General features: G+C 41.4%; 1 protein-coding gene across 1 annotated transcript in view; it reads right to left on the bottom strand.

The window, feature by feature from the left end:
• Positions 1-1,339: 1,339 nt before the first annotated feature.
• TAFA1 (TAFA chemokine like family member 1) overlaps positions 1,340-20,591 on the bottom strand; it is a 223,917-nt gene continuing 204,665 nt past the window's right edge. Inside the window, exons 4-5 of the mRNA XM_071756262.1 lie at positions 9,552-9,676; positions 1,340-4,914 (exon numbers count right to left, since the gene is read on the bottom strand). Coding sequence (XP_071612363.1) covers positions 4,897-4,914; positions 9,552-9,676 — 143 coding nt within the window. The 3' untranslated portion in view covers positions 1,340-4,896. The remainder of the gene's footprint in view (positions 4,915-9,551; positions 9,677-20,591) is intronic.

Here is a 20,591-nt window from a genome sequence, read left to right as displayed (position 1 = left end):
CCTCATGCTCAACCATGCATATTGTTTCTGGACATACAGATTTGACTGGGTTGCCTCATGGTGTGTCTTGCATGAAAAGATGTTGAGCCCAAGCCTGTCATGTGGGACAGACCTCTGTCCATGTCTGAGCTGCACTCACAATTTAGCAGTGCTTGTCAGGGAAGAGCAAAAGGTTTTATCAAAACTCTGAAAAGTGCATCCACAGTTGCATGTTTGTCTAAAAATAGTGATTTTTAATATTTTTTCTCCCCACCCCAGAGCTTAGTTATTCCCCTGGCAGTGGTGCTCACATTTTTCTGTTAAAACCAAGTTATTTGTACTTCTTGTTGGGAGGTTTAGGCACTGACCTGTTGGCTACATCTATTTCTCAGCCCATCAGGGTTCAGCACAGCCACTTCTGTGCCTTTTCTCATCTCTGCACTGATCTGAAAGGCTTGAGGGAGCATCTGGTCAGGAGCCATGAAACCAAACTAGGGGATGACCTAAAATTCAGGTGTCCTCAGCGCTGAAGCTTTTTTAACATAACTTTGGACAGGTCCCAAACCTTACATGTCTTGGTTTCCTCCCTGCCAAGCAGAGGATGCAGTTTCTTTTCCTGGGAGCAGCATAGTTTTATAAGGTATAAATAAAAGTTGAGGGTTTTGACTGTGTGGGCATTTCAGAGAAGGAACCAGAAAGATGTGTCAGGCCTCTGATCTGAATTCAAACTGGTGAAGTAGAAAAACCATTGACAGCTTTAAACCAACTGCCCTGCACACACATCTCCTTCTGTCTACCTGAAAGATTATTTGTGGAATGTGTTCCTATTCTTCTCTGACAAAAAAATGGAATACCAAGCAAAGCAGCATGACCCATTTTTTTGTCAGGCAAGCTCTGAACCTTGCTCACTGGGATGTGACTGAGGTATTGATAAAAGAGAAGCTTGTTGTAAGCTACAATATTCATCCTGCCAATGAAGAAGAAACAAAAGCTGCTACCTCTGAATGAAGTGGGTGTGCTGTCCAAGCCAAGCTATGTCTATCCCTACAACTTCTTTATCATCTGTAATTATATTTGGACTAGGCAGGAGATAGAGAAGTGACAAGTGAAGAGAAAATAGGAAAATTCAGAAGCAAAACACCACTGGCAATGCCTGCAAACTCTGTTAATGGTCGATGAAAAGGGCTGATAAGAACATCACCCATCAAACTGTGTCCCCTTCAGTAATTTGTTAGGGGCCTTTTCTTGTGAAATTCCAGCTTTGGGTTCATGTCAGACTCTTCATAATTGGTGGTCGTGGGCTCTCTCCATAGCTCTGTCTTCTCCAACTATAGCACGTAGCATATTCAAAGCAATATCAAGTTATACCACACTGAGCTTTTTATTACCAGAGATTTTTGGACAGAAGCACATAGTCTAGATTTTCTGAATCAATAGGCAGATGGTAGATAGGTTTTTTTTTCCCCATATTTTTTTTCCAACTTGTACATTTTAGATTTACATAACTTGGTTTCACACATCTGAAGAAGAAACACTGACATAAATCTAAGTTTATCTTCGATGCATTTACAAATATTTTTTCTTTTTTCCCTGGCATGGCTCTGTCTAGATCTGGCAGAAAGCAGGAACTTTAGCCTTTTTTTTTCTTGGTGTCAATACCTTCTAATATTGTGCAGAAAATACCATGACTTTCACTTTCTCATGAGGATGTGGCACCCATCCACTCCACCACTAAAATTTTCTGGGGTTCCAAGATGAAAAAGCAGCTCTGACACCTTCCTGCTATGCCCCTAAAATCCAGGCTCCTTGTGACATCAGGCAGGTTGAATTATTTTATTATTGTTTTCAGTTGGGTTCACTGAAACAATGAAGGTTGGCTGCATCTGTCTCTTAATTTGACTTCATTTTTTTTTTTTAATCATTATTTTTTTGCAAGGGCCTTAATTCCCCTGTAAAACATTTTAATTAAAACAGCAATTTCTCAGCCCTGCACTTCATGAGCAGATTTTGCAGCAGCTTCAAAGAGACGCAGCTGTTTACTGAATTTGGTGTGGTGATATTTGAGGCTGCCTACTGGCAAAGAAAAAAAAAATGCATAAACATCTCTTAGAAACTTTCCTGTGGTAATGACAACATTTCCTTCTCATATTTTAGCAAGTCTACTATTTCCCAAACTCAACAGGCATATTTCATAGACACAGCCATGAGCAATGTTACCTGCTCACAGCCTGAGCTCTCTCTGGTACCCAGCTGTGGGGTAAAAACCTTTCAGTGGTGACATCTTGGGCTTTGGCAGAGGGTACAAGAAGCCATGGGTTAGGTTACTGTGTGGGGTCATTTTACAGAATATCAGTAGACTGGGAACAAGGAAACAGAAATGCAATTTTTTGGCTTTTGATCAAGTTATCTCCTGGTGGCAGGTTCTGTCTCTCAGTGCATCAGGAGATTGCTCTAGAGGGTCCTGATGTTTTTTGAGGTGCTGTTCTAGTAAACCCAAGGAATGTTAAGGATTTTAGAGGATTTTCTCCTTACTTGTGACAGATGATCCTAGAGCTGGTCTGATAGTCTGATGTTGGAACCACAGCTGTCTGTGGGTGCCCAGGCAGGCAGGGATTCTCTCTGAATTAAGAGGATGGGACTAGGGACACTTGGCCATGGCAGATCACCTCTAAAATATAGACCAGGGTCCAGGTATCATCTGTGGTTTAGGCAGGGAGTTTTGGCCAGAAAATACAGGACCTTTCCAGCTGGGCCACCAATGAGGCTGCTCTCTGTGTGCCAAAACCCACAAGTGGCAGTGAGGTTCATGCTCCTGTTTAGTCTGCCTGTGCATAGAAGAAAACCAAGCTTAAAAGCTTAAAAAAAACCTTGATATTTTTCACTCTCCTGTCTTTTAGAAGGGGAAATAATAGAAGTTCTTGGAAACACCTCCATGACTGCCTCCATTGTGAGAAGCAGGCAGGGACCAGCACTGAAAGCCTCTGTGGAGGATGGTGACATCTCATGTGGCTGCTTTAACACCCAGTGACAAATTTCTGCCCCTTGAAGCAGCAAGGATTGAAGTGGGTGCCCTGAAGGAGAAAAAAAGTTAGGGGGGGGATTTTGACCCACTCTAGGGCAGCATTTCCTCTGCATGGGATTTGATGTGATCAGCCTGACCAGAGGGGTCTTGTGAGAGGCAGGTGAGCAGCCTGGACAGAAAATGGAAATATTCTAGAAATTAATCTGAATGGGATGAAACAAAACCAAGTTTGACAGTTCCCTCTTTGATTTGGCAGCATTGGTTGCAGTGAAAGGTGGATTGTGCAGATTTATGCATGGCAGCAAGATCATTTCCACACAAATTAACCCCTTGAAATTAATTGGGCTGCTCCCAAAAGTGCCTGGGAATGTGACCCCAGCTTGGACATTTCAGATCTGATCTCTCTTGAGCAAAGGAAGGGCAAAGCTGCACGTGAACAGCAGCAGCTACAGAGAGAGATTTCCAACTGCTGGCAGTGAGCACAACATCTGGGTGGACACATCCCTGCTGGAGAGCATCTCATCTCAGCTAAATCACTTTAATCAGAAACAAATCAAAACTAAACCGAAAAATCCCAAAAACCCTATAGCTGAAATGAAAGCAGGCACAGTTTGCTAACCACAAACTCTTGTGCCTTTGCTGTGCCAGGGGATTGCCCACGTGGATGCTTTTAGCTGGTGGCCAATGCTCTCCATGGTGGTGGAGCAACCAGGGGAGCTTAAATTTGGGTTCTTTTCCCATGTGTCAGCCCAAAGCCAGGCTGTCCCTTGGGTGCAGGTGTGCCTGAGCATCCTGGCTGTCCACTGAGGTGTTCCTTTAACTGGAATGCTTGGTCACCAATTGCAAACCCTGAAAAAAACAAACCAAAAAACCAAAACCAAGTGTAGGTAAAAGCCCTTCTGCATGTTGGTCTGGAAGGAAACAGCTTTTGTCACTGTTGCCAAGAACCAGTGAGCCACCAACACAAACTTGGGAGTTGGTTACTGGGATTTTACTGGAGTCTCTACGAGCTATACAAAGCCTGAAGACATTGTATGTACAGTACATCTTTAATAAGAAGGGAGCTCACAGTCTACCAAACTCTGCCAAATAAACTTTTAATACATACTGAACTTTACTCAGAAGTTGTCCATCTCTTCTTCACGGATTATCTAAGAGCTCTAAAAATATTTTCTCGGAAGAGGATTAGAATTATCATTGTTACATATCAATCAAGTATGGTTAATGAAGCAAAGCCAGCATGCTAGTATTGCACAAGGGGAAAAGCCTCCAGAACAAAAAAAGTAGAACAACAAACACCCTCAAAATTCCACCAGAGGGAACAGGAAGCTCTGGACACCACATCCGGAGGATTCCTGAAGCTCTTAGAGACGTCCTTGGAATGCAGAAGGTTTGCTTGGCCTCTTCACTGCCACATTTCTTTCTGAAACAGGTAGGGATCTTCCAGATCATTAAAAATAAACAAACAAAGAAATGATTACACCAGCTGCAGCAAAGTGTGGTACTATTCAATTTCTTGAAGAGTGAGGCTTTTATTTCAAAATATCATATATTTATATATATATTTATATATATATATATACTTTAACTGGTATAAAGTAAATTGTAGATCCAAACTTATACTGCTGTTTGTACTTCCCAATTTCAGAAACATTACCAAAGGAACCATTTTCTTCATTTTGATTTTCGGCTGTCAAAAAAGCAGGGGCATTATTTCCACTGAATTCTTTTTTTTTTCTTTCCCACAGTAAAGCCACTGTTGTTATCTGGTAAACAGTCAAAGTGCAAATAAGAAATCCATTTGGCTTGTAAATGCTGAGATGGTTTTAAACTTTCAATACTTTGTCCTCATAAATCAGCAGGGCTGTCAGTACCTCCATGCAGATGATGCTCTGTTAGGTCCTTGGGTGGATCTGCAGTAAGAAAGTGGTAAATAATCAGTTATATAAAATAAGTTTTGAGAGGAGAGACCCAGGCTGTGTGGCACTTCCCCCTGCTCATGCTATAGCTCAGTTTAAATCATATTTGGGGAGGGTTTTTTTCTTTTGGGGCTGGAGGGATTTAAGGATGTGGATGAGGCAGACCCTGAGTGTGTGTCCAGCACCTGGGCACAGGTCCATCTCCTGCACCACCAGGATATGTGGGGCATGGGCCATGTTCACCCCATCTTTCCACCCTCCCCTTTTCAGACTGATGCTGACAGCTTCTGCTAGACAAGGACACAAAGATGAATCCATCTTTCAGGTTCATTTGGACCCCCCCAAACCCACCCACCCCAAGCTGGGCAGGATGGGTGTGAGTGGGGATAGAGTTGGCTGCATCCACTCACCTGGAGTGAGATAACAGCCAACAACAGACTGTACAGCTGTACACCCATCACTCCTTACAGCTACCACCACCACTGTGGGACCATTAATGGCTTGAAGAGGAACCTGCATCACCCAGAAGTTTTTTTTAGGATGCTGAAATAAGAATGACTGCCCAGGAGCAAACCCAAACCTTTTGAGAAGAAGCTTTTGTTTCTATCTCACACCCATACACAGATGAATGGCAGAAGGGGTCCAACCCTTTCCTAGATGACCAGGTAAGCAGTGAAACTCAAATGGACTTGAATATGAGCAGGCTCAGGTATTAAATCAGGGCTACAAAGTGTTAGCTGAGCATTGGGGGATATGATGGATTGCAGCAGTAAGTCTTGTAGCAAGAGATATTTACTATCTTGTGCTCCATTGCTTTGATCTGACCTCTTAATTACAGAGTCTGTTATCACCGAAATAGAGGGGTTTCTTCACTGCTCCAAAGGAAAAAAAGTGATCTAGGAATCATCTGATATATTAAACTAGTTGGACAGCTTAAAAAAAAAACAACAAAAAAAGAAAGAAAGAAAAGCTCTGGTAAATGGTTTCCTTCCCCCACTTAGCATTTTCCACTCTCCTGGTTTGCCACTGACAAGTGACTCTGTTGGGTTTTCTCTCTTGGGGGTGAATCCATCACTTTCTCACTTGTACACTGCCTCCAGAATTTGTGTGGTTGGTGTAGGAGCAGGGAATGACAAGGGACCACAGTGCCCCAGGGCCGTGGGCACCTCAGGTGCTGTTTGCTGCTGCATGAGATGAGCAGTGGCAGCTGAGAAATGTGACACTCAGGTCCCTTGGGGCCCCCTAAAATGACATTTCTCTGATGGCAAAACATATAGTGAACCAAGTGTGAGTATGGAAAACAGGGGTGAGTGGTAAATGATGCAGGGGGAAGGCTGGCAAGGTGGGGAGATGCTCCCTCCTGAACTGCTCTCCTAGTCCCCAAGTGCTCAATTTCTGTCTTCCACAATAGCAGTAGAAAATCAACTTCCAGAAGTCTTTAGAGGGTGAGTAGGTGCATGGCAGGTGGTGTTGGTGTGGATTACACACACAGAGGGCACTTGGAGGGCACTGAGCATGTGAGCCCAGGCAAGAGTCCATGGGAAGAGCTCAGTGCTCCTCAGGGTCCCTGAAAAGCTCTGCACAGGGACATGTGTAGGCACCAACTCAATGTCAAGAGCTTCTGAGTGACTCCCTGGTTCAGATGGGAAGTGAAAAAAACCCAGCATGGATGAAGAGCCACTTTTTCCTGGGTTTTGCAGGCATTTATGTGCCCTTGCAGGCACCATCTCCCAGCATCCAGACAGATCCTGTGCTCTTGCATTTCTCCTGGTGCCAGCTGCTCTGCTGAAATGTAGTGATGTGATCTCCAGCCAAGTCCTAGAACAGCTCCAAGAGCCTCATGTTTGTAAGGAAATCACTGAAACTTAGGTGCTTTTAGAAGAAAAAGAAAAAATAAGGAGTGAAGAAGCAGCTTAAAGAAGCTTTGAAACCGCTCCAAAAATTGAATGAGGAAAATATTTCTTTCCATTCCTTGTCACCTGCTCTGACCATCAGGAGAAAACAAATTGATTTACAGAGGCTGTGAGCTTTTCATCTTTGGCTTTAACAACTCAATTAGTGAGGTGTGCTGAAGGACTGAGCATGGGAGTAAATGCAGAGAAAGGAAGGAACGAAAGATGTGCTGGCAAAACCTGCACTGGGGCTGTTGTGCACCTCCTTCTGACACCAAAAAGTATTAAACACATCTGAGAACCAACCATGAAGCAATACTCCACACTAAAATTACAAATACTGTGTATATACATGAAATCACACATATATATATATTTATATATACACACATGCACATGTGCTTAGCTGTGAGTTACTGCGAGCCTTGAAGAATGAACTTAAAGGTATTTTGACCCCTACACATAAGTTATAAATGCAAATTTTTCCTTGTCAGGACAGCAGCTGCCTGACATAAATATATTTAGTGTAAGGAAAAGCCTTCATTAAAACAGTTTGCAGCCTATGGTGACTTGCTGTGGCTTTTTTTGGCTAATCACCACAGATCTATCTAGGACGTTGGCTGATTTGTCTTGTTTCTTCTGCTTTCTGAGCTTCCTTAACTACATAAATTAGACACACATGGCCCAATCTTGCAGCCTGGGCTGGGGTCAGTACAGATTATAGTGTAATCTCTTTCTCTGATGCCATCTGAAATGACAAAACAAAAAAACAAAATGCCCATTTCAGGATCTGATTGCTTCTATTATTTTATATTTCTTTTGCTAGGCTTGGCACAGCAGTAGGGATTCAAGCAAAGTTTCAGGGATTCTGAAGTAGAATTTTTTTGCTCCAAAAATGCAAGAGACAGTTGCTAAGCACATCATGTCACATTGCCTTTGTCAATTGGGTTCTGTAATGGTATTTTAAAGCAACAAAGTAAAATTCTACTGGAAGCAGCACCACAAGGTAGTCCCCTCACAAGCTAATTAAAATAACTCCTGTGGGTAAATGAAGAAATTTTTTTTTTTTTTTTTTTTTTTTTTTCAGCTATGAGCACTCACTCTGTAAGTATTTAATTTAAGTGAAATACAATAATGCATACCAAATAGATTGCACCATACATCTGCATATTAATGAAGCTAAATTTCTAGCAGTCACTTCTAGATGCAGGCTATTGCCTAAAAGTATTTTATATGCTGAGGGTTTGGGGGAGTTAAGAGCAGAACAACTTGACAGGAAAAGGCAAATGCAATGCCTAAATTATATAATTTGCAGGCAGGCTGCAGAAGTACTAAATCCTTGTAAATTAGCAAAAGTACAGCATTCTTTTTTTTGGGTTGCTTATTACTTCTTTAACATTTCTTCCCTTCATTTTAAAATGGAAAAATTTTTCTTCGCTCAGAAGGACAAGTAGCAGCTTTAATTTTATTTTTTTTAACTGCACTGCATGGCACATAGAACAGGGCACAATCCATAGAGTGCTTTGCAGCACCAGGAAGAATTTGTGCCAAGGAATCACTGTTCCTTCCATGCTTTCTCCTTTGCACTGGAAGATGGCAAAGGGATAAAGTGCATTCTGTTTTCAGGGGCATCTTACTGCCTTCTGTAAAGAAATCCTCCTGTGTGTACATTATGTACCCTGGAAATTTAATGTGGGATTATTGGCCATGCCAGAAGGCAGCATTGAAGAAAGTGGAGTTGCAATGCACATCATTCATCCTGGGGTAAGTCATATGAGGGGGAAAAAAAAGAATTCAGAAGGCACAGGGATCAGTTGGGGTAAAATCCATCAACAAAAGGCCTAGAACATATGAACAATTACAATAGATAGTATAGATCTTGTTTCAATAGGATAGTGGAAAAAAGAAGTCAGGAAGTCATAGCACAAAGCTTCACATTCATGTGAATTAGTAGCTGGAAAAGTATATGTAGAACTTCTTAATAAACAGGGGAAAATGTCTTAAAAATTTGACTTTTCTTTTTTTTTCCTTTTTTTTTTTTTAGCAGGTGTCAAAAGTTATTTTCCACTTCACTGAAAACCAAAATGTATCCATTTATAAAAATATTTTGACTTGACAACCATGTAATTTTCTTGGAAAAAAATTCAGTTGGGGTATGAAAATAATTTAATTAAAATTGTTAAGTACAGGTGTAGATGACAGTTTTAAAGAAAGGAGTAGTGAAACAATTGCACAATGCAAAAAAGAAAAATGAGAATCTATTTTTAATAAAATAAATAAAAAAATCCTTGCTCTCTTTGCAGCTGCATCTCTGCATTTTCCTAGCAAGAAATGGTGAAAGTTGTCACCTGTTTTCCTGTGTTACCTAAAGCTTCAGCATCTCAAGAGCAGGACACTAAAGGGTCCCTTCCATCCAATGTTCTTCCCTTCAGCTGTCAGAAGGGGACTCAGTGATTAAAATTGCTTTTTTTGTTGTTGTTTTTTTTCTGAGGTGACAATGTCAGTGAGAAAGTGACCTGGTGATGCAGCTGCTCCTGGTTCTGAAGCCTGGACCCAGCCTGAATCCATGCAAATTGTCACTGAATTCTGGCCAGAAGCTCTGGGGGACTGAGGAGGTGAGCAGTGATCTTTAAGACTTTTGCAGCAATTATGGTGATGGAAAATATTTCTTTTTAATCAAGTATTAGTGACTCTGTTTCCAATTAAGATCTCCTAGGTGTAGACAGAAAGAGGACTTACTCTGGTGGTCTTGATTTTATTGCCAGTTGCACACATCCATCCAGAATTATCAGGCAAAGTCTTACATTCCTCTCCTTCTAGGCAGGGCTCCATCTCACACCACCATTTCCCAATCACTATTGAAGCTAAAAGAGAAAAGATGATGTTCACAACCATGTTACAGTGAAAAAAATAATCATATCTCAAGGCTCCGAAGCTGCATTTAAGAGGATGAGAGGCCCTTCTAAACCTTTTAAGTGAAATTTAGTTGCAAGGATTTTGCATTTCATGGCTTGTTTTTCATCCTGTGTTCTCCAGGACTTGGCACTGCTTGTCATGGCCACCTCATACACAAGATGGGGTCACCTACCATGCTGGGGCTGGAGGGACCACAGTGAAGGCATCGATGCTTCTTCTGACCCTCCACCACAGGACCATCCATCAGATTTTTCCCAGGTCTTTAGGCCTTGTAGTCCAGAATAAATGATGCCTGCTTTGCTTTGCAATTCCCACAGCTGGCTTTTTCTTCCACAAAGCTGTGGAGAATTCTTTGAGCCCATGTAACCTTTAATTTTCACAGTATCCCATGGCAAGGAGCATCCCAAATTGAAATAGAAGGTAAGATAACATTATGAATTTTATAGAAACCACGTTATCTCTAGCTGTAACTTTTACTTTCCAAATATTTAACCATGTAAATAATGGTGGTGGTTGGATCTTGTTGTTTGAATTTAATTGGCATGGATGTTTACAGTCTTGACTGTACCTTAATGAAGTTTCTTGCTTGGGAATTGGTATCTGTCTATAACCTTAACTGTATCTTAATGACATTTTTTGTCTGGGGATTTTGATAAACTTAACTAACCTTGCAAGCTGTCACTTGTTGGTACATGAGTAGCTCTGGCTGTCGTTTGTTTTTCCCGGGCAAGAATTAAACTCATAATTGCCCTCATGAAGCCTGACTGGCCAAGCTTCTCACACACAAGGCTCCAAGAGAGATGCTTAACCCTTTTTTTATTTCCCCATGGACCTGTTTCAAGCCCACAAAATACCTTTGAAGCACCAGACTACTTTGTATGAAACCATTCAGCTCTGAAAAAAATGCATTGATTTAAGGACATTTCAGAGTTAATAATTAAATTCTTGATTTTTAAAAAAAATCTGCTTGTAATCTTTTTATGCTCAAAAAGTACTAAGGAAACATTGAAAGATCTATTTGCAGCTGCTACATCTGTCCATCCCCTTAACCCAGATACACAGATGAAGCTAAAAAGTTTTTTTTCTCATTTCTAACATACACCAAACCCAGAGATACTCCTAGACCAAAGAGTGTGTATCCCTGCTCTGTCTCATTCTTCAGGAGGAGGCTCTGCCTGGCACCCAGAACAGGAGCCTGGAGAAGAAAGAGACTCAAAAAGGGACAAAAGAGGGACCCCAGCCCTTTCATGAGAGATTTTGGGATGAGTGGGGGTTCCTTGTTTTGGGGTGAGTGGGGTCAACACCATGTAACCATGGCTTCAAAGTTCTGCATCAATCACCAGCATTATCTCCACAGAGCTGTACCCTTCATTTTATCTTTCCAGAGCTGCTTTTACCCCCCTGAGCAGCTGACTTATTGCTCCAGTCCTAATTTACTAGGAATGCTTCCCCTTTTGATCTCGTTCCAGGAAGGAAAACTAACTTTTCCTAGGACTGATCCAGTTCAGTGTTTTGTTTTCCCTCGTGGGCCATGAAAAATGAACCAGTTCTAGCAGGGCCAAGACTCAGACACCTCATTCCCTCTCCTTAATGCTCCCCTGGTTTGCTAAGCAAGATTTTTTGGCTGCAGAATAACACAGAGCACAGGTAAGGATGCAGGTATGGAGGTGTGTAATACCAGAAATGCAAATTTACAAATGGGAGACTTATGTTCTCATGTACTAAGCCAAATACCATATGATTTAGGGATGAACATGACAGAGCAAAATCATTTAGATCAGTTAAATGATCACAAAATGTATTCCATGGGCCCAGAAAGAAAGCTGGGTTTTATGTAAAGCTGGTAGCAAACTCTGAGAAATAAAAATGATAAATATAGAGTGGGAAGTTCTGTAATGAAGGTCAAGTATACATTGATTAAATTTCACTTATATTTCCCTTAAAGGACACTTAAGACATCCTTTGGGAAGGTGAGATCCTTGTTTCTAGGATGAAGGGGAGAAATCAGGTCCATATGGCCAAGGTATCTGGTGTGCATCCAAATTTAGCCCATCTTAGTGAAAAATAAACCAGAATGAGAAGTAACATTTTGGGGCCAACTAATTAAGTCTAAAGGGAAGCTACTGAAATTCAAGAGTCCAGGTGAGCATCTCTGAAGCAGGACTTCACCCAGGATGTGGTTATACCACCATCCTTGCTGAATTACTGGACCCACAGGGATATGGTTTTTACCTGCTGAGTTTGAAAAGCAACTTTGGCCTGGAAGAAGAGTTAAGTTACAACCAGGAAGCTAAGCTTAGAAAATGGGATAGTTCAGTTAGAAGGCACCTACAATGATCTCTGTGTTGGTTTTCCTATTTCTTCTCATAGCTATACCTCATTTTTATCATGTAATATATAATTTCTCCAGATGTACAAGACAAAAAAAAAAAAAAAAAATCTCTTTACACCTGCACTTGCAAGGCAGTTCAGTGATGCTATTCACACATGGTTTTTAGGAGGGTATCATTAATGGTGCTAACAGTGGCAAAAAAGAAATCTCTCTCTTTACTATGCATGAAAAGGCACATGAGGGCTGAATCTGTGCTTTAATAATAGATTGTACAGTGAAAAAACTGAAAAAAAAAAACCCATATCCTGCTAAATACTGGCTTTCACAGAAATTACTAGAAGAGGGCATCCTCAGAACATGTGAGGAGAATCCTCTGCTATGGAATCAAAAGTGATAATCACAATTATTTACTAGTAGCAGTGCTGTAGCATTAAATAGGTGTGGAGAAGGACCCTGTGGTGCTTAGTACAAAAAAGCCCCCACGAAACTGAATGCCCTGCCCTAGGGAATTTACAGTGTAAAACAGAGATATGAGGTGAATGCAGGCTGAGAGGCAGCGTGGAGATGCAGTGCTGTTCATAGAAACTAAAATGATCTAAATACTTCTTGATGCTGTTAAATACAGCCTAAGTATTCAGATATTGACCTTGAAAAACAATCAAATGCAAAGTCAGTGCTGAAACCCAATATCAACTGATTAATGTAGCAGTGTGCAGGTTTTAGTGTGTGTATACATAGGTAGATAAATGCTAAATACATATATAATATTATATACTATACATACACTAAATACATAAAAATTACACTATATTGTACACTTAATACATATATAATACACAGCATTACATACTATATACATTATATATTATAGCTATATATATATTTGGTGTACATCTGCATCTAGATATGTAAATATATATATATATATATATAAAAAAAAAAAATCTGTGATCAAAGCAAAGGTCCAATCACAAGGTAGCTCACCCAAGGGTCCATCACTGAGGACCCTCTCCTGTCCCTGCTCAGTAGAGCTGGGCTGGAGACCAGGCTCTTTTTATAAAGGGGAAAGTAAAGGCAATTTTAGATGAAAAGCTCCTCTCTCTCATAGATAAGTAGGCAGAATCCTTTGTAAGTCTGAAGCTCTACAGAGCTCCCTGGGGTCCAGTCCTCAGCACCATGCTGTGGCAGAGGCAACTGTGGCCCAATGAAAATTATTTCCTTTGAGTCTTGTGTTTATAGGTCTTCTCCTCTATTAAGAGCCTTTTAATGTTTAGGACCAGGTGTCCTTCTTGGGCATTTCTGATCCTTTGAGGTCTGCTTGATTTGAAAGTTTTACACCTCCAGCTCTCCTTCAAAGAGGCAGGAAAAAGCCTTGAAATGAATCGCGGTTTGTGGTGTTTGAGATTTGGCACACCTGGATGGGGAGGGGGGAACAAAGCTTCCCTGAGGAATGCAATTCAGCTTCTCTGGGTTTAGGCTGAGCTGCTCTGAGATGTGCTGGAATGGTTGGGTGAGAGGGAGAACTCTTCAAGTTAAGATGCTCTCCCTCAGGGTGCTTTGCATTCGAGATCTCCCGGTTCCTGGGGAACCCAAACATCTCGGTGACCCAAACTGTTAATTCTGGCTGAGAATTACAGGTTCCTGGTAGTCACCAGGCATCACAGGCTGTGGGTGCTCCCTTCATGCTGAATTAGATGCCTGGAATGGTTTGGAGGGGTTTTGATTGTGTTCATGAAGCCTGGAGTTTTTTCATGCAAGGTTGATCTGACAGGGCCAGATACCTCAGCCATGGGGAAAGAGAAAGGAGATGAGAGAAAAGAGGCTTGACTGCTCCTGCTTTGTTTGTATTTGGGGTTTTTTTGTTCCCCAAGCTCCTGATAATGTAAATACAGGATTGCCATATACAAGTTCTTTTCAAGAAAATGTCTCTTTTATAAGGATATTAAACTCTAAGCATGTAGCTAATGGAGCTGGAGAGAAAGTAACTTCCTTCAAAAAATGACTGAGATATTTTTCGAGTCCAATTTGCACTGGAATTTTATATGTTTTTACCTTTTGTAGAAGGCTATAGAAAATTGTAGATCAAAATATTTAACTTTTGATGTATTTAGTCTGCAGGAGTTAACAGACAAAAAGGCATTTGGTTGAAATGGCATTTTCTAATCATGTGTACCAAACAGGGAAATAAACTGCAGAGAAGAGATCAGATTGAAGACAGGGAAAGAGAATGGCTTATGCTTGATACTGTTGACACAATTCTATTGCAATTTCAAAATTAATTTGTTCCCAACCATAATGCCCAGAGTTGGGTGGCTGCAGGGAATAACCAGCTTAGACTGGATTCAGTGGTTTTCACCATTTAAAGTTCATGAGAACCTTTGTAGGTTGCATAGGGGTAGTGACTGAGTTTTTTTGAATCATTTCTGTGCATCGTCTGGAGCACAAAGTTTTGATGCAGAAAAAAAGCTGGCTGGGGACATTTTCCCCTTGAATTTTGGTAACAAATTACTCTATAACAAGATGGCAGTAGAAATGCACTGAAGCTCTTTAAATATTTACCAAAACTGAGATCAAACCAACATGAACACACTAACCACTGCATCGCCTTCCTCTTGAGCCAAACAGTATTTGGAAAAAAAATTAATACCCAATCCATTTGATGACAACTCCCTTAATTGCTGAAACTCCAAAACTTGTTGAATTTCACATTTCTCAAAGGCATTAAACTGTAGCTACTCACTCATTCAAACTCACTGCCACCTAAGGAACAGGACCCAGGCAGAGGGTGGTCTGGGAGAAAATGTCCACACAAAACCCGTGGGCCCTTGTTTGTGTCATGTTTGCTACTCCAGTGTGTATAAAAAAACATGGAAAGATTTTTTTTTTTTTTTTTTTTTTGTAGATAGAATGCCCTTTAAACTTTTCTGCATTTGTATTTAGGAAACCACTTTAGCAATATGACAAGCTCTATATGACAATAAATATAAAGACATTTTATTTAGTGATGTAAAAATATGACAGTCCTCCCAGAGTCATATATAACTTTAATTCATGTTTATGGAAGACCCTGAAATATGAAAACAGAGCAAAGTATCATCATGCATTTTGCAACAGTTTAGAGGGAACGTGCTGTGTATTAAAATGTTCCAAGATTGCTGCTTCATTTGCCATTACAAAGCCACAGCAGCTCTCTCTTTTTGCCTGTGATAAAGTGTACACGTTTTGTTCATATAGAAATAGAATACAAAGGAGCAGAGATAGGAGATTGTGCTTCCTCCTGATCATAGGTATCATCTCACACCAAGGGATAAGAAGCAGAGCTCACTTTCAAAATCAATATGACACTGGTTGTAGGATGGGAAGGTTTGCACTGTAGGTGTAGAGCGTTCCATTTCAAGGTAGTTCCCACCAGAGAAGATTGATATAAATAAAATTTAAATAGAGAACACATTTTACACACACCAGCAGTCTTTGTCAGCTTAATGAAAAGATATCAATTTTATTTTATTCAATAAATTGTGACTCATTTTTTAAATGTTCAAACTCCCCAGGAGAGACACTTGAACTGATGGAGACTTTTGGCAGTGGGCAGAGCACAGAGGTAGGTAAAATCTTTCAAGTTGTTTTGTTGTTGTTTTTTTTTTTAAAGAACCCTGATATAAACTGGAATAGGGAAATATGTAATCCTGTCCTCACCTATTCCTGTAAAATAAAATCTCAGAGAATTTAATGTGATGTGTAGTTTCTTTCACTTTATTGGGATGTCATGGGGTGAGGAATGAATTATGGGGGTGGGAGCATTTTCTGGGAGGATGAGAAAACCAGAATGAAAGAAGATGTCATTTGAAGGGTTATGTTTTTCCTAAACAGGCTGAGATCCCATTTTCTCTGGGAGTTGTAAAGTTGTTTGATAAGTTAAAGAATACAAATCCAAACCAAAAGATTTCAGGCTGAATAATGCTGTCTAGGAGAAATACTGGATTCTTCCCACAGGGAGTCTATCAAACTGGATGCTTTAATTCAATCTTACTCAATTTTAGAAGTATCAGTCTAGTGCTCACACAGTGTAATACTTTGCAGACTTTGATAACAGGGCTCTCATAAGTCTGGAAAAACTGACATCTCTCCAGTTTAAAATACAAGCAGAGTGCAATCAGGCTGACAAGTAATGTCTCATATCTCCTAATTGCCTCAGACCCAGTCTTGCTGAGTTAATTTAATGTTTTTTAATTGCAGTAAAAATTAAAAAGAGATCATCTTTTTTTTTTTTCCTTTTTCTTTTTTTTGAGAACTTTCTGATCTTTGCAACATTGCAATATTCTCCAACTTTGTATTAATCACTGGCAGAAACTGAAGCAAGAACTGCAAGTTTTTATGGGGTTTTTTTGCACTCAGAATTTTTGACTTTTAATTGCAATCCATTCAGCAGCCAGAGTAGGATATTTTAAAGAGTGTAATATGTCTGAGCAACCTTGTGGGCAGTACTAAGATGTACCCATAAAATATGAAAGGGCAGATTAGAAACAAAAAGAACCCAGCAATTTCCATTTTAAGATCTGCATAAACCAGCAAAAAGGGTGCTAATTCAACAGCAGGAGGACACTCACTATTGAAAACCCATTTTTTAACAGCTGACATACTGTTAGGTAAATGGGAATAAATGACATACCCATGCTGTCTACTTCCCTATCAGAGATAGTGCTGGGAATCAGAAACTCCTGAAGCTTGTTAAATCCCAGCTCTGTTTCTTCTCTATTGCTTTGGGTAAATCATCCTCTTGCCATACGTTTTCCATTTATAATTTTATTTACTGAGAAGGGTGAGTTATTTTTGCCTTCTTTTCTCATATGTTCCTCTCTGACCTGCTGAGCTTCAACTTAGTATTTCCCTAATTTGGGACTGGTCTTTTTTTCTCTGTTTTTACAACTCAAAGAATAGAGTCCTGGCCTGAGAGAGGATTTCTTAGCTCCTACAGTAATACAGAATTATATGAAGTCTGGGGGCTGGCAGGACTTTCACTTGAATAGAAGTGGTCTCTTAAAGATCAAATTTCACCCAAAATATAGCTTAGCTATTTGCAAAGGAGTTTCTAACCCTCAATGCAGCTCAGCCCAGGACATTCATGCAGTGCAGCTTTGATATTTGATCATAGAATCATAGAATAGGCTGGGTTGGAAGGGACCTCAGAGATCATCGAGTCCAACCCTTGAACAACTACCGCCACAGTCACTAGACCATGGCACTGAGTGCCATATCGAGTCGTTTTTTAAATGTCTCCAGGGACGAAGAGTCCACCACCTCCCCAGACAGCCCGTTCCAATGTCTGATCACCCTTTCCGTGAAAAAATTCTAATATCCAATCTGAACTTCCCCCGGCACAATTTAAGACCATGCCCTCTTGTCTTACTGAGAGTTGCCTGGGAAAAGAGACCAACCCCCGCCTGGCTCCATCCTCCTTTCAGGGAGTTGTAGAGAGCAATGAGGTCTCCCCTGAGCCTCCTCTTCTCCAGGCTGAACACCCCCAGCTCCCTCAGCCTCTCCTCATAGGATCTGTGTTCGAGTCCCTTCACCAGCTTGGTTGCCCTCCTTTGGACCTGTTCGAGGACCTCAATATCCTTCTTGAACTGAGGGGCCCAGAACTGAACACAGTACTCAAGGTGTGGCCTTACCAGGGCTGAGTACAGGGGCAGAATCACCTCCTTGGACCTGCTGGTGACGCTGTTTCTGATCCAGGCCAGGATGCCATTGGCCTTCTTGGCCACCTGGGCACGCTGCTGGCTCCTCTTCAGCTTCCTGGCAATCCAGACTCCCAGGTCCCTTTCTGCCTGGCTGCTCTCAGCCACTCTGTGCCCAGCCTGGAGCTCCCCATGGGGTTGTTGTGGCCAAAGTGCAGGACCCGGCACTTGGCCTTGTTGAAGCTCATCCCATTGGAGTCAGCCCATCTCTCCAGTCTGTCCAGGTCCCTCTGCAGAATCCTCCTGCCTTCCAGCTGATCAACACTTCTCCCCAGCTTGGTGTCATCAGCAAACTTGCTGATGATGGACTCAATCCCCTCATCCAAGTCATCAATGAAGATATTGAACAGGACTGGGCCCAGTACTGATCCCTGGGGGACACCGCTGGTGACCGGCCGCCAACTGGAAGCAGCCCCATTCAGCACCACTCTCTGGGCCCGGCCCTCGAGCCAATTCTTAACCCAGTGCAGAGTACGCTTGTCCAAGCTGTGGGCTGACAGCTTTCTCAGGAGGATGCTGTGGGAGATGGTGTCGAAGGCCTTGCTGAAGTCCAGATAGACCACATCCACAGCCTTCCCCTCATCCACCAGGCGGGTCACCTGATCATAAAAGGAGATCAGGTTGGTCAGACAGGACCTGCCCTTCCTAAACCCGTGCTGGCTGGGTCTGATCCCCTGTCCATCCTGCAGGTGCTGTGTGATTGCCCCCAGGATGAGCTGCTCCATAACCCTGCCAGGCACTGAGGTCAGGCTGACAGGCCTGTAGTTTCCCGGGTCTTCCTTCCGGCCCTTCTTATGGATTGGCGTGACATTCGCCAACTTCCAGTCATCTGGGATGTCCCCAGTGAGCCAGGACTTCTGGTAGATGATAGAGAGAGGCTTGGCGAGCTCTTCTGCCAACTCTCTCATCACCCTTGGATGGAGTTCATCTGGTCCCATAGACTTGTGGGGATCCAAGCAGCCCAGTAGATCACTGACAGTTTCCTTCTGGATTGCAGGGGGGGTGTTTAGATTCTTGTCTCCTATAGGCTCCAGAAGCCAGCTGTCCTCAGGATAGCCCATTTTACTGTTAAAAACTGAGGCAAAGAAGGTGTTAAATACCTCAGCCTTTTCTTCATCTTTGACAATTACATTCCCGTCCATGTCCATTAAAGAATGAATGTTTTCCTTGCCCCTCCTTTTGCCACTGATGTATCTGTAGAAGGACTTCTTGTTATCCTTCACAGAGGTGGCGAGATTTAGTTCAAGTTGTGCCTTTGTGTCTCTAATTTTTTTCCTACATAACTTAACTGTATTCCTGTATTCCTCTTGAGCAGATAACCCTTTTTTCCATAACAGGAAATAAATGTTTTTAATCTGGCTGAGGGGCACCCAAAACTACAGTTGGGCCTCAGTTTCTCATGGCTGGCACCTTCATGGCCATGAATGTGAATCTTCACTTCCACGAGCACATTAAAAATGACAGTACCCAAGTCCTCTGAGTACTTATAAAGTATGTGCAGCTGTTCAGAGCCAAAAAAAAAAATCTGTTTTGTGAGCTAAGAACACAGAAAAACATCCACAGAAAACTGGAATTTGGATAAGGCTCTTCAGAGTCAGGCAGATCTCTGTGATCTCAGCAGCATTGAGTATAGGCTGATGAAAAGCAATCAAAATTTTCCTTGGGCCCTTTAGTTCAACCTGTGAGATCTTTTCAAGGTCTCAGATTTGAAGATAAACCCAAGATGGAACCACCAGAAGCTGCCAGGGTTGTAGAACTCCTTCCCAGAGCTGCAAGCAGGTCCAAGGACAAATTGTTCTCTCAACACCTGCACAGCTCCCACTTGCTAACACTCTACTCAAAAGACATTTTTTTATAAATATTCCACATTTCACTGAGCTCAGACATGACCAATGCTGGACATTTTTTCTCTGACAGTTATGGATCATAGTTGATTTTCTAACTCAACCTTCACTGCATTATCTATCTGGATATCTAATTTTTTACCATGAAAGACAGAGCAAGCCTCAACCAAAGAGTTTTGTGCTGAGCTCTGTGGCAGAGAGAAAGAACACAAAATGATAAAATAGACCATGGATGATAAACTTATCTCCCCAGAAGTGTATAGTGTATTCTATGACTGTCCAGAGTGCCAGGGCATGACCTTACAGTATTTTTCCTGGAAATCCTTCAATTTATGCCCAGCAACATGCATCTATGGTGAACGCTGAGCCACACATCTTTATTTATAATTTTAATTATATATATATTTAATTATATATAATTTTATATGCCATATAATATATATATTATATATTAATATAATGAATGCTAATGACACCAATGAAAACATGGAATGTTCCCATGAAGGGAGCTGAAATGAATGCAGGGGACTGAAGATCCCTTCCCAAACTGTATGGGAAAAATCCATCTTTGGGAGGTTAGGGAGCCTCATTGCTGCTCTTTATTACTGAAGTTTGGAACTGAAGCCATCCCTTACTACAGAACAAAGCTGAGAGCAGGCTGATAAAATATTTGTGCAGTGTAGCAGTGTTAGCTACACCCTATTTGAACTGCCTCTAGATAGCCTGGTGAAAGCTTAATCTTATTGTTATATATTTAATGAAATGCCAATGAACTGTAGCATAATTAAACATTTTTGGAAAGACAACAGGAAGCTGCTTATAAATATTCACACACATGCTTCAGATCAGGGGTGAGGATGGGTGCACCAACAAAGCAGAAAAATACTTTTGTGCAACGTTATTTTTTCATTAATAATAATTCATGAATAAATTCAATAAATGAGTTGAAAGG

The sequence above is a fragment of the Heliangelus exortis genome, chromosome 12 (genome assembly GCF_036169615.1).
Source record: "Heliangelus exortis chromosome 12, bHelExo1.hap1, whole genome shotgun sequence".
NCBI lineage: Eukaryota > Metazoa > Chordata > Aves > Apodiformes > Trochilidae > Heliangelus > Heliangelus exortis.
The sequence above is the reverse complement of the archived record's forward strand: the minus strand, read 5'-3'. Positions and strand labels throughout refer to the sequence as shown.